The sequence below is a fragment of the Chinchilla lanigera genome, unplaced genomic scaffold (genome assembly GCF_000276665.1).
Source record: "Chinchilla lanigera isolate Chin_1 unplaced genomic scaffold, ChiLan1.0 scaffold00021, whole genome shotgun sequence".
NCBI classification, from domain to species: domain Eukaryota; kingdom Metazoa; phylum Chordata; class Mammalia; order Rodentia; family Chinchillidae; genus Chinchilla; species Chinchilla lanigera.
The window spans coordinates 26,746,827-26,770,659 of record NW_004955422.1 but is presented as its reverse complement, the minus strand read 5'-3'; the positions used below and the strand labels follow the sequence as shown (position 1 = coordinate 26,770,659).

The window sequence follows — 23,833 nt, the reverse complement described above, 5'->3', positions numbered from 1 at the left end:
TTTTTTTTGGTTTTTCTCCGGTACCGGGAACCGAACTCACGACCTTGCGCTTGCCAGGCAGGCGCTTTGCTGCTGAGCTAAATCCCCAGCCCCAAGACCTGTGTTTTTCACTGTGTCCACTTTACCTAAGCAAAGCAGAAACAAGTACCGAATTCCAGTTAATGATACACAGGCCGACACACCCACCGGGAAATGTGGTCTGTGCCTCACTGACACACATTTTGAGAAGATGGACTGAAGATGGGGCAGCCCAGGTGGTGAGTGTGTGGGAAAGGGCCCTGCTCACTGGGGCATATGATCCTGAGGGTCGTGAGTCCTGGGTGGCGCCAGCCCCGAGGAACAGGACCCCGGCTGTCCTGGAACTTGGCTCTGTGAGAGGGAAGCCCAAGGCTGAGGGCAGGCTGACTGGAACAATCTCTTTAGACTTCAGGACTTTGCAGTTAGACTGCAAGGAGGGATCTCCCAGAGGCCCTGGCATTCAATCAACAAGGTAGGTGCAGACCCATCTCTGCCTTTTCTGGGCAGGACAAGTCAGCCAGGGGCAGTGGAAACAGCATGAGCAAGTTCGTGGCTGTGTGACTCCTGTGTCACGTGTCATTCCTAAGCTGCATTTTGCTTTCTGTAAAATGAGAGTAATAGCTCTACCTTACTACAATGGTGGGCTTCCCAAGTTCCTGTCCAGGACTTAGGGGCCCCAGAACATGTCTGTGTCCTCAGAAACTTGAGGCCTGCCTATAATCTCAGCACTTAGGAGGCTGAGGCAGGAGGACTGCAGTGAATTCAAAGCCGGCCTAGGCAAAACAATAAGTTCAAGGCCGGCCTGAACTAGACAGCAAGACCCTGTCTCAAAAAAACATAAAAGAAAAAAAAAAGAAAAGAAACCAAGGTCTGTTCCTGGAAGCTGCCCTACCTGCTGTGGCCGAGCACCCGCCTCTCCCTCCCCATCTGTCCCAGGCCCGCACAGACTTCCTGGCAGCCCCTGTCCTTCCCACCACAGCCACTTCTTGCCAGAAGGCCCCCATTCTCTTTGGCCCGAGTGGTCCTCGCTCACACGCGCACTTTCTCTGCCCTCTGCAGCCAGCTCAGCCTCCCTCTGCTTTCCCCTGTACCCACGCTTGCCTGTCCTGCAGCCCTGAAGCTCCTGCTTGTCCCTCAGAGCCGTCACCTCCCACCAGGGTCTTTCTTACTCCCATAATCAATCAGGTGACACAGATGGAGCACCACCTCCTCCAGCTCTGACCCGGGACCCACAGAGGGCCGGCACTCGGGAGGCATGTGCTGGTCCCGGTCCTCTTGGCAGTGCCTTCCAGGGATGGCTTGGTTGGACCGAGTCCCCCTGCGGGCTGTGGTGGCACTCAGGGAGCAGCGGGTGAAAGGGTGGCAGGGTGAAGAGTGCGAGACCAGAGGCAGAGGGAGAAGTCAGAACGAGCTCCACTGCAGGAGGGGGGACAGGCGGGGAAACAACGCTGTCTGAGTATCTGCCCTGGCCAGGCCCTTCTGTGAAGGACACACACTGGTCTTTCACCGTTCCGTGGGTAGGGCCTAGAATCTCAAAGAAAGTCAAGGGTCCTGCTAATGGCAAAGGGTCAGGCTACCACCAGTCCTGCCTGAGCCCCAAACCTGAGTTCTCCCTGCTGCCCCACAGGCCCGTAGGCTCTGCACCCAACGGACGGGCTCCGCACTGCCGGTCCGATGACGCCCTGCACCCACCACCTGCCTGCTGCTCTCCGCAGTGCACAGCTGTCCTCAGCCAGCAGGACAGAGGTGGTTTTCCAAAAGCAAAATAAGTGTGAGACCTCAGAGCCCACGGGGGTGGTGAATCTGGTATCTCTGGAAGCTGTGGGGCTCAGGACAGCAACCTGGACCAAATCGGGGCTCAGGAGAAGCAGGTGTCACCCCCAGGCAGGGCCTGGGTCCTCAGGACGCTTCTGTCGGTGATGTGGACACTCGTGGGACGCTCATGTGGTTGCCACAGTCGGGAGGATCACAGCCTCCTTGACCATCTGGCTGGAGTCTAGAAAAGCAGAAGCCAGAGGAGACTGGCGGCTGAGCTGGGGGCTGGGCGTGGCCAGCGGCTCCCAGGCCCGCGGACACCGTGTGGGAGGGGCGGGGCTCGGGCCCTCGGCTGCGCTAACCGCAAGGTTGCAAGCTGGGGCCCCGCAGCAGCTCTCACACACGTGTCCTTTCCAGCTCCCGAAGTCCAGCTCCACACTGAGTCCTAACCGCACGCCTCCAGGTGAGACCAAGCGGCACCGCCTGCCCGCAGCTGGCAGTGGCTTCCTCCTCAGCACCTTGGATTCTGGGCTCACACCTCTACCCTCTCCCTGCTCAACAGAGCGAGCTTTACAGAGCATCAGTCTGACCACAGTGTCCTCAGCTTAAAACCAAAGTCTCAGCTGGGTGTGGTGGCGCACGCCTGTGATTCCCGCACTTGGGAGGCCGAAGCAGAAGGACCGCTGGGAGTTTCAGGCCAGCGTGGGTGACGCAGTGAGTTCAAGGCCAGCCTGGACTACACAGCAAGACCCTGTCTGGGAATAAAACCCAACCAAAAACCCCACAAAGTCTCAGCCTGGTCCTCCCCAGAATGAGGCCCCCACACGCACGTGGCTGACTCCTGCTGCCCTGAATGTCCCTGCTCCACAACCCTCCCGCACCGCAGCCCTCCTCCTTCCTCCCCTCCCCCACACTTGGTATCCGGAACCCAGTCCGATCCCACACATCTAGAAGTACCTTTCCCCAGCTCCCTGCATGGCCCTAGACCTGCGCTCCCAGCACCGCGCTGACCCGGCCACACTGCCCTGTCCTGCCTGTTTCTCTTTAGCCCCACAGACGGTGGGCACCTTGGAAGCTGGGCATCTCATTCACTCCCAGCAGACTGCTTGGTGCTTCGCAGGCACCTAGGATTTGTAAAGTAATAAATTAGCCCCCAAGGAATTATGTGACGGGACTAAAGCCAGCAAGCTAGCGCAGATGGGCGTCAGTGTGGCATTTAAACCTCTAACGCCCAGGCCTTCCTGCCCGCCTTGCCTGTGTGTTCAGACTGGGTTTTTCTTGACACTCTGGCTAGAGGGAAGGATGGGCAGGGACAAGCTGTGAGAGACCAGCTTGGGATGCTGGGCACCGGAGGGACGAGGGAATGAACTAAAATTGAAAAGCGGCACCAGCTGAAGATGCAGAGTGAACACACACACCCAGCCGACTAGGACAGGGCTCCCGCCTGGGCCACAAGCACCTCACGCCAGGAGACACCGATCTTCCCCGCACAAACCTAGGGGCTTGCAGCAAGGTACAGACAACCCACAAGCATGCAGCTGAAATGGGGCCCGGCGGGACGTGAACGGGACCATGTGCCACCCAGCCACAGATGATCCACATTACACGCCCCCAAGTCCCCAGATGTTCCTTTAACCACCCCACTCCCCAGAACGGCACAGAAGGCCAACTGAGAGGCAGTTCTAGACAGGGGACGATGATTTCCTTTGCGTTGGAGTAAAAACAGTCCAGGGCAGGGCTCCATGTGCTAGAGGGTCAGTGTCCAGACCCCAGTGCTCCAGGTGCCCCAGAGGCAGAAGGTGGAGCGGCCGGCACACGGCCAGCCTGCTATCTGCAGGGTCTGCGTGCAGGGAAGGCTGGGGCCAGCCCAGCGACAGAGGCCGCTGCCCATGGAGCAGCACTGCAGACTCTAGGAGGCAGGGGAAGGGGACGCAGCCGCGGGTCTCTCCAGACACTGACACAGAACATGAGTGGGGTTCTCGGGGCCACCCCCTGGGTAAGAGGAAAAGGGATTCCAGAGGACACAAGCCCAGCTCCGATGGAAACAGACTGGAAGTGGAGGGTGGAGGGTAGAGAACTGTGTTAGATCATTGCTCAGGAAATGCGGTTTCATCTCAAGCCATTTAGGCACTGGTAACTGAGTCACTGAGGGTCTCCTTGGTGCTGAGGGTATGACAAACAGGACCACAAACACAGATGCCCCTTCCAAGCTTGGGGACTCTGCGTGAGCCTCTCACCCTCCCTAGCTTCAGCTTCCTCATTTGCGTATGGGATGATGAACCGCTTTCCTCCAAGGGTTGTTATGAAGATTAAATGAATTCCTTATAGCAAGAGCAAAAGGAAAATAACCAAAAGGGCTGTCAGAGAAGAGAGTTACGTGGTGAAGTGTGTGCAGGACTGAAGAAGGAGGTTCCTCTGCTATAAGCAAGAAAGGTCACCAAGGTGTTTTATTAAAAGAAAGAAAGGACTGGGGATATAGCTCAGTGCCATAAGCACCTAGCAAGCGCAAGGTCATGAGTTTGATCCACGGTACCACAAAAAAAATAAAAAAAGAAAAAGTTCTCATCATGATACTGGTAATAAAACAGACCTCACACACATAAACACACACAAGTAAACCTCTGCCCAAGCATGTGCGCACATGTCTGTAACACACGGGAAGGTGCACACTCAGGCACATGCTGCAGATGAAGGAAGGGACCCCACAGGCCCAGCCTGCGCACTCCTTCCTTAAACATGTGCCACTGTTGATTGTAATTTTAAAGGAAGATCTCCTTACGCTCCCTATTTTTAAACTTATTTAGGCGGATGGGATACTTTACCATACTCTTAAAACAGCATTCTTTTTGCTTCTACATAATCCTTGATCACTGTTTTTCCTTCACTGGTCACTGACCCACAAAATAGTTTTAAGAGAAGAGGCAGGAAGTCATCCTCCTTCCCACGGTTTAGGGGCCGAATGCTGGTCAAGGGGAGCTGACTTTGGGTATTTGAAGGACACGTTGTCCTTGTGTTTCCTGGGTCAGCATGTGACTACTGGCAAGAGGACCAATGTGTTACAGCCAACCCACTGACCATCCTAGGAGGTAGGGATTACCATCCTGGATTCTGAGAACGGGAAACGGTAACAGAAATTAAATCACTTGCTGAAGGTCACACAGTGAGAAACCAGAGGAGGATCTCAAGCTATCAGTCCCGACCCTCTTCTCTCTCACACTCAGGTACAGACACACACGCACACTCCTCCGATGGTTTACTGCTGTCATTTCCTGTTACTGACTCTAAGGCACAACTGTAATTAGCAAGTGATGTGTGCCACATGCTCAAAGCATTGAATGGCCTCTGGGAAGAGGATGGGGCCTTGGGGCAGCTGTGCGGCTGGCCTAACTAATAATCTACACATACTTTATTTTGTATCAACTCAAATGGAGCAAGACAAAACCAACAGGCCAAGACACTCTCTATATTCCATACAAAGCTCTGGACCCCTGCTTGAAATCTGCAGTCATCTGGGTCCCAGGACAGCTGTGATCTGCCTCGCTCAGGGAGGGGAGAATGAAGCCAGGGGAATTCAGGGCACCTTCCCAGGTAATGTTTATAAAAAAGCAGGCTGTGTGACGGGGACGTGACACAAATGCCAGCTCTCTGAGTGCGGGCACTGACGATCACGCAGAAGCAGACGGAGGCCTGGCTGTGCAGGACATGCAGAGACCAGAGATGGCAGAGATGGGGCTGCTAACTGACCTCAGCCAGAGCAGGTGAGCCACCCCTGCTCCCCCTCCTTCCCTTCACACTCTCCAAGTCTGAAAGGCGCACTGCCAACCCCTGTTCCTCTGACCTCTCAACCTGACCAGGCTACTGGCCACTCAACAGAAAGGCCAATCCTGCCCCTGTGGACTCCTCCAACAGCTACTCTGAATATCTTGGAATCACATGATAGTCTCCTTGGCTCTTTAGTTCATTCATTCATTGAACAAATTCCTGCTAAGCAACTGCCCATGCCAAACACTGATCTGGTAGTTGGGGGCCCTGCAGCGGGGCGACAGGCAGATCACTACCTTCACAAAGCTCACCGGCTACTGGGGGAGTCGAGGAGGAGAGCAAGTTATAGACTGGGTAATGCCATGAAGGATGAGTACAAAGCGAAGAGAACACAGAGCAGATCTCAGAAGGGGCCTTTCTGAGAGAAAACTAAACTCCTAATGAAATTCTAAACGTCCTGTATTTGCACACTGTGGTTCCAACAGGCTAAAAGGCAGGGATAGCTGGCTGTGGTGGCTCACACCTACCATCCCAGCACTCGGAGGCTGAGGCAGGAGGATCATTGTGAGTTTGAGGCCAGTTTAGACTCCATAGTGAGTTCAAGGCCTGCCTGAGCTATATAGCAAGACCTTGTCTCAAAAGCGGGGGAGGTGGCACAGACAATATAACCTTGAGGATGAGGAGGGCTCCACTACCCTAGTGAACACTCCAGAAAAATGATATACTCTGCATGACTGCCTGGTGAGCAAGTGCCCCACCTGATACGTCCCTCCCGCCATCCGGCAACAGCCATAACCAAACCTTAGCCCTGCGGCCCTGGACGCATTTCAGCCAGCAGAGCTGCCTATGGCCCAGACCAAGGAGGCCAGTGACACACACATCCAAACTGGATGCCTAACCATCTGCCAATTTAAGGAGCCCCTGGGTTGGGTGGGGTGGCACACACCTGTGATCCAAGCTGCTCAGGAGGCTGAAGCAGGCGGATCATGAGTTCATGGGCTGTCTGGGCTACAAAGCAAAACCCTGTCTCAAAAAAAAAAAAACAACAAAAAGAGTACCTGGACCCCTGTAGACTGATACCGCCTGTTAGTGAGACCCTTCAGCAACAGAAATGCATACGCCCTCTCCCTCAGCAAATCCCACCACCTAGAATCTATCCTCAAAAATACTGGCATGGGAGTACAAGTATATATGTATAGGCATTTTCATTTCAAGTAGCAAAATAACCAGAAGCAAACTCAATGTCCATCCACATGGGTTTATGTGGTCAAATAAATCACGGTGCCTCCAAACTAGGAGATATGACAGAGCCATTAAAAGAGCGCTCTCAAGATGAGAGCACTAAGTGAAAAACACCAAATCAAAAACCAGTTCACCAGGTAGGATGCCATTTACTCATACAAATCAGAAAGCTCTTATGTGGGCCTATGTTCTGACAGCTATCTGCAAATGTATGACGTCTGCAAAGACGGCCACCAAACTAACCCGATGACCACACATGCCCTGGGTCCCGGGGTGCTATGGGGCGTGTCAGGTGGTTCATTCTTCCTTTTTTTTTTCTTTCTTTTTTTTTTACAGTTATAAAAATTGAACCCAGGGCCTTAAGCATGCTAGGTACACACCCGGTCTTTTTCATTCTGCATTCTTCTATTTTGTTTGAATTCATTCCCTGCAGTGATAATTAATTCACATATTACATGTGTAATTAAAAATGTATTTAAAGCCGGGCATGGTGGCGCACACCTGTAATCCCAGCACTCGGGAGGCTAAGGCAGGAGGACTGTTGAGAGTTCAAGACCAGCCTCAGCTACAAAGTGAGCTCAAGGCCAGCCTGAACTCCATAGCGAGACCCTATCTCAGAAAAAAAAAAAAAATTTTAATAAGATAAGACAGTATGCCAACAGCTGACTTTTCTCTGTAGCTCAGCTGCTAAGGCACTGGATCCTCCTGACTCGGTTTCCAGCCTGTTATGGTTTGTGTCTAGATGTTCCCCCAAAGCCTCATGCAGTCATGGAGGTGGCTGATTCTAGACTTTGTGATTGGTTCATCGTCTAGTGCTGGGATTGGGGGTGTGAGTGTTACACCCACCCCAGGGCAGGTAGCCTGCATATAATAGAAGACAGGAAAAGAGGCTTGCTCTGCCTTTTGCTCTTGTTGCTTTTGCTGTCTTCCACTGCCATGGACGGTTGCCCTTCTGCTGCACCACTGTGCCTTGAAGCCAGCTAATTATGGACTGAAAACGCTACAAACTGAGATAAATAAACCTTTCCTCCCTTAATTTTGGGCATCAGGTATTTTGTCTCAGCAACAAAAGTAACTAAGACACAGCCCAACCCCAATCCTTCTTTTCCAATAATTCAGTCTCTTCTGCCTTCAGGAGCACCTGACCGCTTGCAAATATCCCCCGCCATTCATGTAGACCCTTCTCTCATAGAGGCAGTCACAGGGGCGAACACTGTTATCTGGCAGGTCCACAGACACTTCATAGTCACTGCAACTACACCTCCCAGCCCAAACCAGAAACTCAGGACAAGAACTGACTGAGGACTATTTCTGTGCAGCTCACTAACCTCCCCAGAGGCTCAAGTAGGCCCAGCACCCTCCCATGCTAGTCTCTGGTATGCAGAGAAAAGTAAGGAAATTCCAGCAAGACAGAAGAACCAGGGCAGACTTTTGCTTCCTTCAGATACAAAGTTGAAACTTGTAAACTTCTGCCACATGAGACATATCAGGAAGTGCTGCCCAGGGTACTGGCCTCCATCTCTTTCCTGCTGTTCATAGTCCGGGATAAATGGCTGGACAATAGTCCTGCAGGAAGATCCAGAGGAAATACCAATCCCATCACTCACTGAAAAAGTCTAAACTCCCTTCTCTCCTCACAGTAGTTAATCTTGGAGGCAAAACTTCCCTGGCAGGGCTGGGGATTTAGCTCAGCGGCACAGCGCCTGCCTGGCAAGTGCAAGGTCGTGAGTTCAATTCCTGGTACTGGAAAAAAAACAAACCAAAACAAAACAAAACTTCCCTGGGGACTGTTCTCTGCCATCACTTATCTCTGCAGCAACCTTGCTTCTGTCCTGTCCACTGTGCACAGCAAATGCTTGGCTATGTCAATGGCATTGAAAAAGGAAATAGAACAAATGATTCTCCTAAGACTTCCACATCAAGGACCTGAAAGAAGGCCTCCCAGGAGACCAGGGAACAGCAGGAAGGATGGGCAAATCCACAGGAGGTTTGCTAGGCCCTCTGCCACCAAAACTCTGGGACAGTGACCCAGAAATCTGCTTTTTCTTTCCCTTGAGACAGGGTCTCACTATGTAGCTCAAGCTGGCTTTGAACTAACTATGTCACCCAAGCTGACCTCAAACTGATGGCAATCCTCCTGCCTCAGCCTACCAAGTGCTGGGAGTGTGCCACCATGCCCGACCTGCCTTTTCTTTTATTTAATTCTTTTCTTTTTTTTTTTTTTTTTTTTTTGTCTTTTTGAGACAGGGTCTTGCTATACAGTTCAGGTTGGCCTTGAGCTCACTTTGTAACCCAGGCTGGCCTGGAACTTGCAACAATCTTCCTGCCTCAGCCTCCCAAATGCTGGGACTATAGGCATGTGCCACCATGCCAGTTTGCCTTTTCTTTTAAAAACCATCAGTGCAGTGAAACTGTGACAGTTACCATAGGGAGTCTGCATTTTTAACAAGCTCCCACTGAGGATTCTGATGGTCGAGATGTTGCTCTTGGAGTGGAGAGACAGACTTTCTCCATCAGAGGAAGGGCCAAGCTCCTTACTGGGACTCCACAGGCTGTTACTCCGCAGCCTCCTACTTGTTACACCCAGCCACACACTTTACTCTTGAGTTGCCCAACAGCCAGGCCATTCCCCTCCGCGGTTCTCCGCCTAGTTCCTGCTGTCCTGAGTCTGAGTGCCTTTTTTCCCGCTCCACCACCCACTCTACTCAGAGTACACACGACAGGTGCCACACCTAGCGTCAGGAAGTCAGGCCCTGATTGCATTTGTTTTTGGCATTTCTGTTGACACTGGCAAAGACATCCCTCAGGAGCCTCAGCCAGTCATTTATAAACCAGGAAAAACACTGTCTGTCTGCTATGAGGATTCAATGACTAGCTCAGCAAGTCTGCTCTAGCTGCCCTGCCCCTCCACCTGACTGTGAGCCACTTGAGGGAGAAGCTGTCACTCCTCCATGTCCAAATCCCCAGGACGTGGAACCCACGGCCCTGGCTGAATGCTCGAGACTACAAAATGAACCCCTGACCCCACGCTGCCCTTAGCTCTTACCTGCCCAACATTGAAGGTCAGTGTGATGGCATAAAAGAAGTTAGAGTTGGCACTTCCTGCATAAATCCAGAGGTGCCACAGGACAGGGAAGAGGAGGGAGCAGACGATAATGATGCAGGCAAGGACGAAGATGTTCCGCAGGACTGCAAAGACAGACGGTCACAGTTAGACCTGCGCTCGGGCTCCAGCGCACACCCTTTGCTGGATGCCTCCCAGGATAGAGGCCTTGGGAGCAGCTCATGAGGCTCAGAGGCACTGGGGCACCAAGAGGCAAACCTCAGCCTCCTGACTCAGCGGTCCCTATGCACAGCCGGTGGGAGCTTCTAGGTCAGTCTCCGGGCTTGGCTGGTTGAAGGGTAGACACTGTTGGTGATGCCATGAATGCCTCTGGATTTTGCAGACAGACCTTTTCAAGAGGACCCCCAACCTCAGAACGTCCAAGAGCAACTCCTCCCTCTTCCTATGAAGGTGCCATCTGGCCACGTGGAATCACGGGTGGGAACTGCAGCTGGAAGCGGACAGCACAGCCCCATAGTGTGTCTTACGCTGCCACAGTTCTGGTGTCTTAGAAATAGGTTTTTCATTATTCTTAATGGAAAGGAAGGTTCCTTCCTTGCTCTTCCAATATAACTCACTCTCCCTCAGACAGTGATTAGCAAGTCTGTTCGGATGCTCTCCCTGTCCAGTGTCAGTGCAAGCGGAGCTCCTCCCAGGAAGACCTGCTACACAGAGGTGGTGCTCAGGTGGGCAGGTGGAACCTAGCTCGATGGGAAGGCCTGCCCTTTGGACACCTGGGTTAAAATCCTGTCACTTATTAGCAAGTTTCTCTAAGCCTCAGTTTCTTCATCTTTAAAATGGAGCTAAAATACCTACTTTATAGAAGTATAAGGTAGATTAAATAAGACCTGTGAAAAACTAGCATAGATGCATGACTACGTGTACTAGTTTTCTATTACTACTGTAACAAATTCCCATACATGTAGTGGTTTAAACAATTTAATTTATGAACACACAATTCTAAGGGTCAGAAGGTCAGCATAGGTCTCAGGCTGCAATCAAAAGTCTGGGCAAGGCTGCAATCCCTCTGGAGATGGAAGAACACATCTGCTTGACTTTTCCAGCATTAGAGGCCACCTGTACTCCTTGGATCCTAATACTTCCAGCTTCAAAATCAGAAATGGAGGATCGGAGCCTTCTCCTGGTGCCTCCCTCTGACCTCCTTTTCTTCTGCTGTTTTTTTCTTTCTTTCTTTCTTTTCAAATAGACTTTATTTTTTAGACCAGTTCTAGATTCACAGACATTAAGCTACCTCTTCTACTTATAGTGATTCTTGTGATTACACTGGGCTCACGTGGATAATCCAGGATAATCTACCTTCTTCAAATCTTAATTTAAAGCCCCTTTTGCTATGTAAGGTGATATATTCACAAGTTCAGGAACTTATGATGTGATTACCTTTGGAGAGGATGGTGGGGGGGAAGGAGACTATTTTGACCACTACACAATTTTTCTTTTTTTAATGCAAGAGGGGTTATCAGTAGGATTATATGTTATTATTGTTCCTATTTATATTATTTAAAACTACTAAATATTATTTAAAATAAATTAATTGAAACAATACCTTTCTGAAAAAAATTGTATCCTCTTGGATCCTGATCTTCAGGAAATCCCTTCTCCAAACCAGAGTTTTGGGAAATTCTTTTTTGTTTGTTTGTTTTTTTTGAGACAGGCTCTCATTATACAGTTCAGGCTGGCCTTGAGCTCACTTTATAGCCTTGAGCTCACTTTGTAGCCCAGGCTGGTCCTAAATGCTCAACGACCCTCCTGCCTCAGCCTCCCGAGGCGTGAGCCACCACACCCGGCTTGTTCTGCGAAATTCAAGGGACGGAGAAAGTCCCAAACATTCAGGCAGTTTGTCCCTACTGTGCAATGATTGGACAGAAATTGGAAAGGGCCTGGATGACACAGATGATTCTCAACTCCAGCTGCAAAATGAAATCCTGGCCGGGGGAGGGAGCCCCACCAAGATGGAGTCAGAGTCTCCAGGGTAGGGCCAGGTATACATAGGCTTCACACGCTTCCTGGGTGATCCCAACATGCAGCCTGACACCCTGATAGTCTGCCAAGGAGCTGCCACTGTCTATGGAAACAGGAATAATCAAGACAAAGCATGGTCTGAGCTACATCTCCACCCTGAAAATGACAGGGCTTTTTTTTTTGTTATTAAAAAGTCCTTTCTTTTGTCCATGAAATCCCACAATTTGGACAATGGCCTGGAGGGCCTACAAGGTCCTCTTCTGTGATATAAAGTTTCTGTGATCCTGGGTTATCAAAGTTGAGAGGCCAAATTCCTGACGCAGGCCTCAGGGACCTCCCAGAGAAGCCTCTACCTCTTCTTCTACTCCACAAGCAGGGAGGCCAAGAAAAGGGATGTTTGTACTGATAGTCCTTGCTGTTGTGATGAAACAATGTTAAAACGTCCAGAAAGGAAAACAAATCTGCTTACAGAGCCTCTACTCCACTATCACTATTTCTAATTCTCAGTGGTTTTCTTCAACTCCTGGAAGGTATTTTGCTGAGAAGAACATATACTATTTCTAAAATAAAACTACTGGTACCTGATAGGCCAGGTGGTTTCTGGTCCTGTGCCTCTAGCCAGGGACGGAAACTTTAGACTGAGTGACAGAGAACTGCAGAGAGGAGCGAGGGTCACATGTAGCCTCTGATCTAGAAGTGACACTTGACATGCCCATGTGCTGGGAGGACCAGCATCCAACTGGCTTCCGGCCTGCGGTGAGCTCTGCAGGAACAGGGAGCTGCCACTCACTCTTGCTGGTGACAGGCCGGACGATTAAAGCTACCTGCCAGAGCACATGGAACCGGGCAGCCAAGGCACAGGACAGCTTGTTCCAGGCAACAGGAGGCGTCAGAGATGACCAGGGCCTGAGGAAACGAAGGGCTCACCCTTCATCAGACCTGCTAGGCCAAAAGGAGTCAGGTTCCCCACTGCATTCACCAGGTGGCTTATCTAGTCCCCGGCACCACCACGTACAAACTGAAACTTCTGGTGAATCACTTTCCCTCTCTGAGTCTCAGGCACTCAGAAATAAAAATTCACTTGAAAAATCCAGTCCTATCAGCAGGAGTGTAAAGGGGTTTCAAAGGTCAAGGCAATGTTTCCTTTCTTGAACTACAGGCTAGGTACATGGGAATTTACTATGTAATTATTCTTCAGGATTTCTTTTATTTTCCTTAAGCAGTACTTGGGACTGAGCTCAGGGCCTTGTTCATGCTTGGCAAACGCTCTACCACTGATTATTACAGCCCTTTCATTTTATATTTTATTTTTTGAGATAGTTTTACTAAATTGCCCAGGCTGGCCTCAAATTTGTGATCCTCCTGCTTCTGCCTCCCAAGTAGCTGTGTGTCACCTTTCCTGGCTTATTTTATTAATATTCTTTTAGCTCTGTACAACAGTTAATAAAACAACACAACACAACACAACACAACACAAAATCTACTCCAGCCCTTTGGTAGCTCTTTCTTTAGCTGGACCCCTGCAAGCTGGCCCTAGTTCCACCAGCAGGCTGCTCCCGAACACAGTAAGTGCACACCTGTCTGACTCATCCTGTCCCCACCGCCAGAAGCTGGCATCCGGGCCCACATTCAGGGCAGAGCTAGTTCCTCTTTTCCTTCCCACCGTCCAGCTCAGGAAAACGGAGAGGCGCAGTGGGTACAGGCACACGAGCACTGGCAACCAGTACTTGAACCGCATTCCTGACAGTACTCTTGAGGCCCAGAGACTGCCGGAATTCTCTACTCTGGGCCCCACGGCAGGGCTGAGGGTGATCATTGCTGGTGTGATGACGCAGAGCTGTTAGGTCCCAAACACCAGCACTCCCTGCCGCAGGTGCGGGGCAGGTGGCAGCCACTCTCCTGTGTAGGAGCTGAGCCTGTGAATTTCCTGCCCAACCAGCCAGCGATAGCATCTGTTACACCATCCAAGATTCTGGAGACTTCATCCTTCTTGTGTCTCACTGCCCCAAAGGGCATAAAATACTTTATTTCAAGTTTTGAAAAATGTTTTTATTTCAACGACTCTGCCAACAAGCCTGAAGTTTTGGTAATGGAAATATGGGCCCCTGCCTAATTATTACTGATGATGATAACCGTAGTGCTATTAACACATTTTCTTTCTCAAACTCCCCTGAAAGACAGTTGTCTCGTTTGATTTTCATTTTGTTTCTTGAGACAGGGTCTCACTCTGTAATTCAGGCTGTCTTGAACTGTGTAGCTCTGGCTGGCCTTGAACTCATGGTGATCCTCCTGCCTCAGCCTCCAGAGTGCTGGGATTATAGGTGTGCACCAATGCACCTGGCAGTCTCATTTGACAGATGAAAAAAACCAGAGGCTAAAAGAAGTTCAATGGCCAAATATGGTGACACATGCCTGTAAGCCCAGCTACTCAGGAGGCTGAGGCAGGAGGATCACAAATTGAAGGCTAGGCTGGGCAACTTAGTAAGATCTTGCTTCAAAGTAAAATTTCTCAAAAAGGGGGGCTGAGTTGGGCATGGCAGTGCACATCTATAACGCCAGCACTCAGGAGGCTGAGGCAGGAGGATCACCATGAGTTTGAGGCCAGCCTCGATCAGCCTGAACTACATAGTGAGACCCTGTCTCAAAAGAAAAAGAGGGGAGCAGAGGGCTGGGAATGTAGATCAGCAATCCCTGGGCTCAATCCTCAATATCCACCCAAGCCCCCAAGAAAAGTTAAATAATTTGCCTAAGAACACACAGCTGGTGATGGGAAAGCCAGGATGCAGGCTCAAGTCAGTTTGTCTGCAGACTGAGTTCAGCAATGTAGAATCAAAGATACTGAGAAAGCAACTGCCCTGTAGGGAAGACAGCTAAGGAAAAACAACCCACTTTTATGGAAAGAAGAGTGGTGTCCCAAAGACCCACCTGTCACAGACTGGGGCACGCTGGTGTATCTTAGTGACCTCACAATTTGTCAGTAGCCAGCCTGCTGAGGGGCCCCACGCTGACTCAGCCCACTGGACTGGGTGGTTCTTGTCTGTGCCATGAGGATGTCACAGGCAAAAGACGCTGCTTCCTCCTCCCAGTGAGCCCAGACTGCTCAGCGCTTCACCAGGCCTCACCTGCGGGAGCAGCCTCTAGCTGGCCCACCCACCTGGCTGTTTACCTTCGCTGGCACCTACATAACAGGTAGGTTTCCTACTGGCACTGGTTGGTTTCAGTTCCTGGTTGACACCCAGACAACCCCCCAGACAATAAAGACTCACTTCTTCTGGAGCCTGCACTCCCCCAGTTCACTCCTGACACTTGGCTGAGAGCCACAGCAGAAGAGAATCAGCTGGGTCACTGACACTGTCTCCTTAGCGAGGTTTAAAAAGCCCCTGCTGCAGACATTTGCCAATACTACTTTTGAGTGTTAGGTTCTATGCCGGGTGACGGTGACAAAGAAGCAAAGGGGTCATGATGTCTGCCCCACAGGAACTCCAGACACTGAAAAAACAACCGGAGAGGGCCGAGAGAGCAACTGCGAGAAGCACTGGGGCCTAAGGGCTACTACTGCACCACCCTCTGAAGAGAGGGTGGGTGGAACGGAGGGGTCTTCCTGGAGGCAGGCAGTCTGGGGTCCCTCACTGGTCTCTAGGAACTCTGGGGGTAACACTAGGGGATGGTTCTGAGCCCGAGGCTGGACTAGCCCTGGCCAATGAGGTAGCCTTGCCACATGGGGCTTCTTAAATTTCAATTTTAAACTAAAAATTCAGTTCCTTGGTCGCATTAGTGACTGCTCTGTTGGACTATGCAGATATTGGACATTGTCAGTGTCACAGAAAGCCCTGTTGGACAGAGCTTGGGAGAGGCTCAGAGATCTGGTTTCTAAAACTAGCCATTCTCCTTAGCAGTCACTGATTTTTATTTTATTTTTTATTTTTTTGAGACAGGGTCTCACTATGTAGCTAAGGATGGCCTTGAATTCACTGTGCAGTCCAGGCTGGCCTCAAACTCCTTGTGATCCTCCTGCCTCAGCCTCCCACGTGCTGGGATTACAGGTATGTAATCCTGCCCAGTCCCATTATCTGAGTTAAGAGGCTCTACCTTTCTGTACCTCAGTTTTCTCTTCTGCACAAGGGGATACTTACCTCAAAGGTTGGTGTGAAGATAAAATGAGTTAATGGATGTAACAGCCTTAGAGGTCTAGAATATAGCAAGTGCTCAATAAATGGTAATCATGTTTATTATCAGCACTAGTTATAGCACCAGGGAGTAGATATTGCACCTCTCTCCTAGTGCTGCCTGTACAGCAGACGTCCAGTAAATGCCTATGAATTCTTTTCTCCCTGGCTGTTTCATCGAGGGCCAGGCTGACACAAAGCTGCCACCCACGGGGACAGCCGGGATACTCACATCTGTAGAGATGATTCCACACAGGGAAGAAGGCCATGTAAAGGGCCACGTCCCCCACTGTCGGATAGGATTTGAAGATGGAGATGATGGCAATTTGGATGAACATGAAGAACATAGGGTGCTCCCTAGGGCAAGGCAGGGGAGACAGAGAAAGATCGGTCAGGAACCAGGCCCATCCAGAGACTCCTGACCCCACCCCTCAAACCAAAAATTACTCCTCAGGGCACTTCAGGCAAGGGGTGGCTTGCTACCCAGAAGACAGGGACTAGCTGGGTCTCAGAGGCAGAGCAGAAAACTGCAGGGACCCAGAGATGCCCAGAAGAGGCGAGGAGGGCCTGGCAAACTCTAGAGAACCAAGGAGAGACATTTCCCATTACCAGCCACTTCCTGCCTCTAACAGCTCCATACCTTTCCCCCAGGGGCCATGGAAGAAGAAAACAAATGAAGTCAGCTCGTTATTACCAGGCTTAAGTAACTGCTTCCCAGAGCTATCAGGCAGCCGCAGTGTCAGAGGACCTATGACAACAGGCCCAGGCCTGGAAGTGCCTCCTGGCTGGTGCTTTGCTTACTGACAATATGGTAGTGAAGTCTGCGGGCCCTTAATGGCCAGAAAGAAAACTGAGTTACAGGCCGTTACTCCAGCTTGCAAGGGCTGGAATTCTTCTTACACTAACTAATAAGAGTTTAAATTATGATTCTAAACTAATATTAGCCAGGGATATAGCTTAGTAGCACAGTGCCTGCGGCAAGTGCAAGGTCCTGAGTTTGATTCCCAGTACAAAAAAAAAAGGAATAAAGTAATAATAAATGATGGTAATAGCAACCACCTCCTGTACTCTCTGTCTTAAATTCGGGGCAAAACCTCTGCTGCATCATCTCAAGTGATCTCAACTACCTCTCAAGGCCGGCAATTCTGTCCTCCACCCTTCACAGATACGTGAGAAAGATATGAGAGCAGCAAAGTGGGTTAAGGCTGTAAGCTACGGAGTCACCAGCTCCCGTCTCCCTAAACACCACCGTGCTGCTCTTGTGAGCCCCGCCTTTGCCTCACAGCCTTGGTCGAGGGATCGTAGGGGGTAAAGCTCAGCCTTCAGTGCTGCTCCAAGCGTGGACTGAGTGTGAAAGGAAAGTGAGGAGGAAGAGGCCAGATCTATGGCCTTTCTAGTGACACTACACACATGCACGGGACCTGTATCTTCACAGACCCTGGGGGCTTGATCAGGAAGATCTGCTTCAGAGGTCTAGCTTCTCTGAAGCCAGGGTAATGAGTCACAGCCAGGGCTACTGTAAGTTCTCTCCCTCAGGAGCTTGGCCTAGCATGAGGGGATGATCCAGCAGAGATTCTGGAGCCAGAAAAACCCATGCCTGAATTGCAGTTCTGGGGCTTACAAGCTGCATGACTCTGGAAGAATTGTTTTACCTCTCTGAGCATCAATTCACTCAACTATAAAATGGGAGTGGTGAAAATAAAAATTATGCCAGTCTCCACAAGCTGCTGGTATGATTATGTTTCAGACAGCCTAAAAGGTGCCTAGGATGGAGAAGGCTCAACACATTTTAGCCCTTTCCCACTGCAGAAGAGAACAGATAACCCCTTTTGAGAGAAATTGATCGAATATTATTAGGTAGAGCTGCAGGCGGCCACCCTCCCCACTAATCCATCTTGAGTCCCCTCAGACAATCACTGGGCTGCTGATGGAGGACATTCAATCAGATCCACTTGCTCTGGAGACATCCTCCATACAATTCCTGCTCTTGCCAAAATCATAGTGAGGGACCAGGGATCTAGCTCAGTGGCACGGCGCCTGCCTGGCAAGCACCAGGTCTTGAGTTCGATTCCTGGTATCAAAAACAAATCATGAATGGGCTTGGCAGCAATCCGTGCCCAGGCATATCACGGTAAGGCCAGGAGAAATCCGGGCTCCAATGCTGGTGTGTGCCTCTTAGCTGCTAGTTCTGGCCACTGGCACCTGAGGCAGCCAAGGACAGGGTTCCTCGGCCAAATGTCATAAACCTGATGGCAACTGTGGCCATTAAAAGTGCACTTAAGGACACAGGGACCAAGGGACAAAGCAACTTACTTTAGCTTGATGGCTAAGGGGATGGTGTAGAAGAAGACGTTGATCTGAAACACGCAGACAAAGAAGAGGCTGAAGTGCTCAAACATCTCTGCAAAGAAGTACCAGAAAAGACCAATGTTTGGAGTGAGATCTGGAACAGAAAGTCTGGAATTAAGAAAACACAAGGAGAGAGCAAGTTGAGTTACAGATGGTATGCTTTGTTTTTATTTTCTATTCAAGACTTGGGGTCATTGCTGGGCAGCCGAGGATGACTTCTTCACTACAGAGACCAGGATGAGAAGGGCTATCCAGGTACCCTGGACATAGGTGAGTAGCAAAATGAAGACAAAACAACAACAGAGAATGCTAAGCTATAACAAATATAGATGAAGTAAAAAAAATATGAAATGAGGGAGGGATTCATCTTGAAAAAATCAAGAGATTGGCCTGTCTTTTAAGGTCCAGGACCGTTTACAATCAGGAGCTGCTGAGCACTGTGACAAAGCAGGAAAGGATACAAACAAATCTATTTTTGGTTTCCAAAGACCAGCCCAGAGGAGCCAGCTCAGAGACCCTCCTCCCACACTGCTGCTCCACACCCCACAGCAGGAGCGCAAAGCCTGGGCCCCTGAGCCTGCAGTGACTCTTCAAGGGGCTTCAGGATCCACCAGGAGGTTCTTCTAGGATCCTTAGGGCCCCAGAGTGCACTGACATTTAGGGTTTAACTGGAAAACTTTTTGTCTGTTATATCATACAAAAATTGGCTGCAATTCTGGCTCCTCTAAAAGTATATATAATGTGTATATTATTATTATTATTATTATTATTTTTGTTTTTGAGAGAGAGTATTGCTATACAGTACAGGTTGAACTCACTATGCAGCCTAGGCTGGCCTCAAACTCTTGGCAATCCTCCTGCCTCAGCCTTCCAAGTGCTGGGATTTGAGGTGTGTACCACCATGCCCGGCTATGTGTGTATTACTTTTATTTTTTTATTTTTTTGGTACTGGGAATCGAACTTGTAGGACCTTGCACTTGCCAGACGGGCACTTGTGCCACTGAGCTACATCCCTGGACCTACTTTTATTTTTTAAAAAACATTTTAAAATGTTTTTGGTGCTAGGAATTGAACCTAGGGTCACAAGTATACGAGGCAAATGCTCTAGCCCTGACCTATACCCCCAGTCCAGTATTGTAGTTTGATTTTGAAAAGATACAGAGTTCTTCACCAGGCATCGTACACTCCCATTCAAATCAGATGAGCTAAAATAACTAAGCTGTTAGCATGCATGGGATGGATTTAACTCAAGGAAGCAGCCTCAAGGAATTCTGCTATTCTAGATACTTTCTCCACCCTGACAGGGGGAAGTGTCCGTCACCTACCAGGCCAACAATCCTCAGCAGCCCAGAGTGAGGCACATGGAGAGTATTCAGAAATGACTACTGAATTCACACAGTCACCTGGGCAAGACTGCACTACTGCAAACCCACCTACGTTTTCTCTAAAGGTCTGAGATACACCAGGTGCCTTTATATTTAAACTATCAGGGCCCCCCAACCCCCTTGCAAAAAAGGCATATATCCATTTTTCTTTCGAATTGAACCTCACTTCCTAGTTGGAGGGTGGTGGCTGTTTTGGGTGCTAGGGGGTGCTCTCTTATCCCAAATAGATCAAAGGTGTCCTCTAGAGCCCTGGTTCTCAAACAGTGTTGGCTAGACCACCACCCGCAGCAGCAGCATTAGAAAACTTGAGAAATACAAATTATTGGCTTCTACCCTGGGCCTACTTAAGTAGAACCTCTAAGCCTGGGCCAGAAATCTGGGTTTAACAAACCCTGAAGGGGCTCTGAAGCACCTTAAAAGTTGGAGGAGCCCTGCTGTAGATGCTGCCTCTGGTGCTCTCCCTCTGATTCCAGCAGGAGCTATGAAAACCAGATTAGCTTGAGTTTTTCTAATGAGGTCTTTACTTACATGAAGCCATAGACTGCAGGGATGAAATCCCAGGAGCTGAGAAGGAAGAAGGAGAGGCAAACAATTACCACGAGGCTCCCCATATACATCATGGCATATTCCCAAGAGAAGATCCAGAAGGCTCTGCTCTTCATTTTCACGGGTATGTACTGTCGCTGGGAGAGAGAGCAGAATGAGACATTTAGGAATGCCAAGGACAGACAGCACCTATCAGCTTAAAACTAAAGATCCCTCTTGCAAGACCATGCCATGATACACAGGTTTACAATTTCACTGCATCTTTAATTAAATGAGAAAGATATAGTAAGCACCTAAAAAAGTGTTAAGTGCACAAACTCTGACCTGAGACTTAGGAATACCATGTTCCTAGGGTGTATGCCCTGGGGACAAGATACAAATGAAAGGATGATTCCCTGCACTGTGGAGCCTTCAATAGAGGAATGAGTAAATAAGCTGTGGTAGAGTGGCATAAGGTACACTATTTAGCAGATTAAATGAATAAGCTACATTGATATATGCCAAACATAGCTAGATCTAAAAACTGTGGTAGTCATAAAAGAAAGCCACAAAACAATCTGCATAAAATGAAAATAGTTATGTAATACTGTGAGGTTGTATCAAATATTACATATTACTTACAGATATATAAGACTATAAAAGTTGTATAAAACATAGCTTACGAAGACATACTAAATTCATAACAATATTAGCCTCATGGGAAGGACAGAGGAAAATATATCTTTACAATATTTTATTAAATATGAAAAAATATAGAAAAAAATCAAGGGGCAATACTTGAATCCAGGACCTTCACACTGAGCTACATCACAGCCCTTATTTTATTTTAAAAAAATTTTTTATTAGTACGTATTTGCAGTACATAATAATTACATTCAGTGTGGGGAGCTGGTACATGTACATAACACATCTCAACCCTTATTTATTCCTTTTTTCTCCACCCACACTTTAAAAAAACTTTGGGGGGGAAACGTCAGATTCATTTATTTATATTATGTTTATCCAATTATTATAAACACAGACTCACAGCCAAACAGGCAAAAAACACGTAAGACACCTGTTACTAAATCAAGGTACACTTTAAAATGTATTGGCCACATCATGTATGGGTATAAATTCTCTATGGTGAATATGATCATTATATATACCTAAAATGTACCAATAAAATTTGATTTTAAAAAATATGAACAATAAAAAAAAGATATGTTTACCATGCTGGATTATAGTAACTTTTTCTTTCTCTTTTTTCCTATTGTCTGACTTTTATTTATTTATTTATTTTATTTTATTTTTTGTCTTTTTGAGACAAGGTTTCAATATGCAGTTCAGGCTGCCCTTGAGCTCACTTTGTAGTTCAGGCTGGTCTCGAACTCACAACAATCCTCCTGCCTCAGCCTCCCGAGTGCTGGGACTACAGGGATGTGCCACCACACCTGGCGTGACTTTTATTTTGTACTTTTTTATATTTGGGGTTTTTCTTTCTTTCTTTTTTTTTTTTTTTTTTTTTTTTTTTTTTTTTTTTGTTTTTAGAACATGGGCTAAATGTGTTCGAAGTGAGGCAGAGTATTTTGAGGGTGTTTGTTTTTGGTTTTTTTTCCGGTACCGGGAACCAAACTCACGACCTTGCGCTTGCCAGGCAGGCGCTTTGCTGCTGAGCTAAATCCCCAGCCCCTATTTTGGGTTTTTCATAAAAGAGAAATTATGAGACATTTAAGCTTCTGTGTCACTTACTTCACTTAACATTATGGCCTGAAGGTGTACCCATTTTCCTACAAATGACTTAAGTTTATCCTTCTTGACAGGATATAACCAACAGAGCATAACACAATTTTGTCATAAAGGTCAATAACCATGGGTGTTTCAAACCCTGGCTTATTCTTTAAAATATTTTTATTGATGAATTATTAATTTTAATTTCATGAGTTTTACTGTATTAAACAATGAGTGCTTAACAGGAAACAAATCACAACAAAGTACTGCACTTTTACTATTTATTGTTTATAAAAAAGCATCAAAAATTTCAACATTGACTGTTTTCTGGTGTACAGTCTAAAATACAACAACAGAAATAAATTCTTATATGAACTACCATGAAAATACCAATAGCACTCTACAAAAAAAAACTTCAGTTATCACACCTAAGGCAGTCTGCACACAAGACAACAGCATGTTCCATGCACATGTATTGCTTACACTGACAGCACATGTGTTTTGCTCTCCTGGCCTTTTTTCAAGTCATACTTCACATCTCGCTGATCTTGCCATTTTGTCAGGAGGTTCTTATTATATTATGCAATGTGTAGTTAGTAGGAACATAAAGTATTAAATTATTACTATGTATTGCACATTTAGAATAAACATCAATATTTTCACATCAGATGCGTACTTGCTTACAAAACCTAAAAGATAACATCAGAAATAAATTCTATATGAACTACAATGAAAATACCAATAGCACTCTATAAAAAATAATCTTTACTTCAATTATCATACCTCTGAATAAGAAAATAAGATATCAATAAAATAAAATACCAAATGTGTAATGTGTGCTTAGAATACACATCAACATTTTCACATCAGCTATGCACTTGCTTACAAAACCTAAGAGATAACATCAGAAATAAAAACCTATGTGAACAACAATGAAAATAACAATAGAACGCTACAATAAAAATAGAGTCTTGCTCACACCCAGGGCAATCTTCACACATGAAAATTACATGTTCCATATATGAGTGTTGCTTACATTGATAACATGTATGTTTTGTTTTCCTGTCCTTTCTTGTAGGGCACAGTTGACATCTTTTTTGGTTTTCCTGTTGTTGTAGTAGGTCTTTGGAATGCTATGTCTGCCTGTTTGCCTGTTAGCTCACCAGTGTGCTCCATAATTTTTTCGTGTAGTTCCCTGGGCAGAAACATTTTGTTTTTCCTCTGCTATAAATGATCTCTTATGAGTTCTCATCCCAACCCCCTAAGAAAATTTCTCCATGGCATTTTGCACTTATTATTTTCTTTGTAAACTATCAAACTATTTAGGGCACACATATTTAGGATCAAGTAAAACACAACTACTGGCCAATGCTTTGTGTTTTGAGTGACATCATAGTTGCTGCATAACTCATCAACATCTACTCTGCATTTGGTTTTGCTGTAGAAAGTTTTCATCTCAGGCTTCCTTTTTTTTCTTGTCTTTTTGAGACAGGGTCTCACCATGCAGTTCAGGATGGCCTTGAGCTCACTTTGTAGACTAGGTTGGTCTTGAACTCACAAAGATCCTCCTGCCTCTGCCTCCTGAGTGCTGGGATTACAGGTGTGTGCCACCATGCCTGGCTTCAGGCTTCCATTTTGTTGAGTTTTCCCTATCAATATTTTCACCATGGTGCAATGTTGACATCAGCAGTACCTATCTGTTTTTCTCTGCCATATATAAGGCCAATGTAAATCTTTCTGAAATCCAAAGACTATACTACACACTGTTGTTTTGAAATTGTAACATTTCTTTCTTTTTTTTTTTTTTTTTTTTTTTT

At 47.7% G+C, this 23,833-nt stretch overlaps 1 protein-coding gene and 1 long non-coding RNA gene across 3 annotated transcripts in view; one reads left to right on the top strand and one right to left on the bottom strand.

Annotated features, from left to right (window-relative positions):
* Pigu (phosphatidylinositol glycan anchor biosynthesis, class U) overlaps positions 1-23,833 on the bottom strand; it is an 89,202-nt gene that overhangs the window by 3,602 nt on the left and 61,767 nt on the right. Inside the window, exons 8-11 of the mRNA XM_005384827.2 lie at positions 20,289-20,443; positions 18,340-18,483; positions 16,259-16,383; positions 9,824-9,966 (exon numbers count right to left, since the gene is read on the bottom strand). Coding sequence (XP_005384884.1) covers positions 9,824-9,966; positions 16,259-16,383; positions 18,340-18,483; positions 20,289-20,443 — 567 coding nt within the window. The remainder of the gene's footprint in view (positions 1-9,823; positions 9,967-16,258; positions 16,384-18,339; positions 18,484-20,288; positions 20,444-23,833) is intronic.
* LOC102021988 lies at positions 15,862-20,381 on the top strand. 2 transcript variants are annotated; one of them, XR_001233969.1, is made up of 4 exons: positions 15,862-15,903; positions 18,559-18,645; positions 19,680-19,825; positions 20,295-20,381. It is a non-coding gene; the product is annotated as an uncharacterized LOC102021988 (long non-coding RNA). The 2 variants fall into 2 exon arrangements; XR_001233970.1 differs by having other exon boundaries at positions 19,680-19,841; positions 20,295-20,375.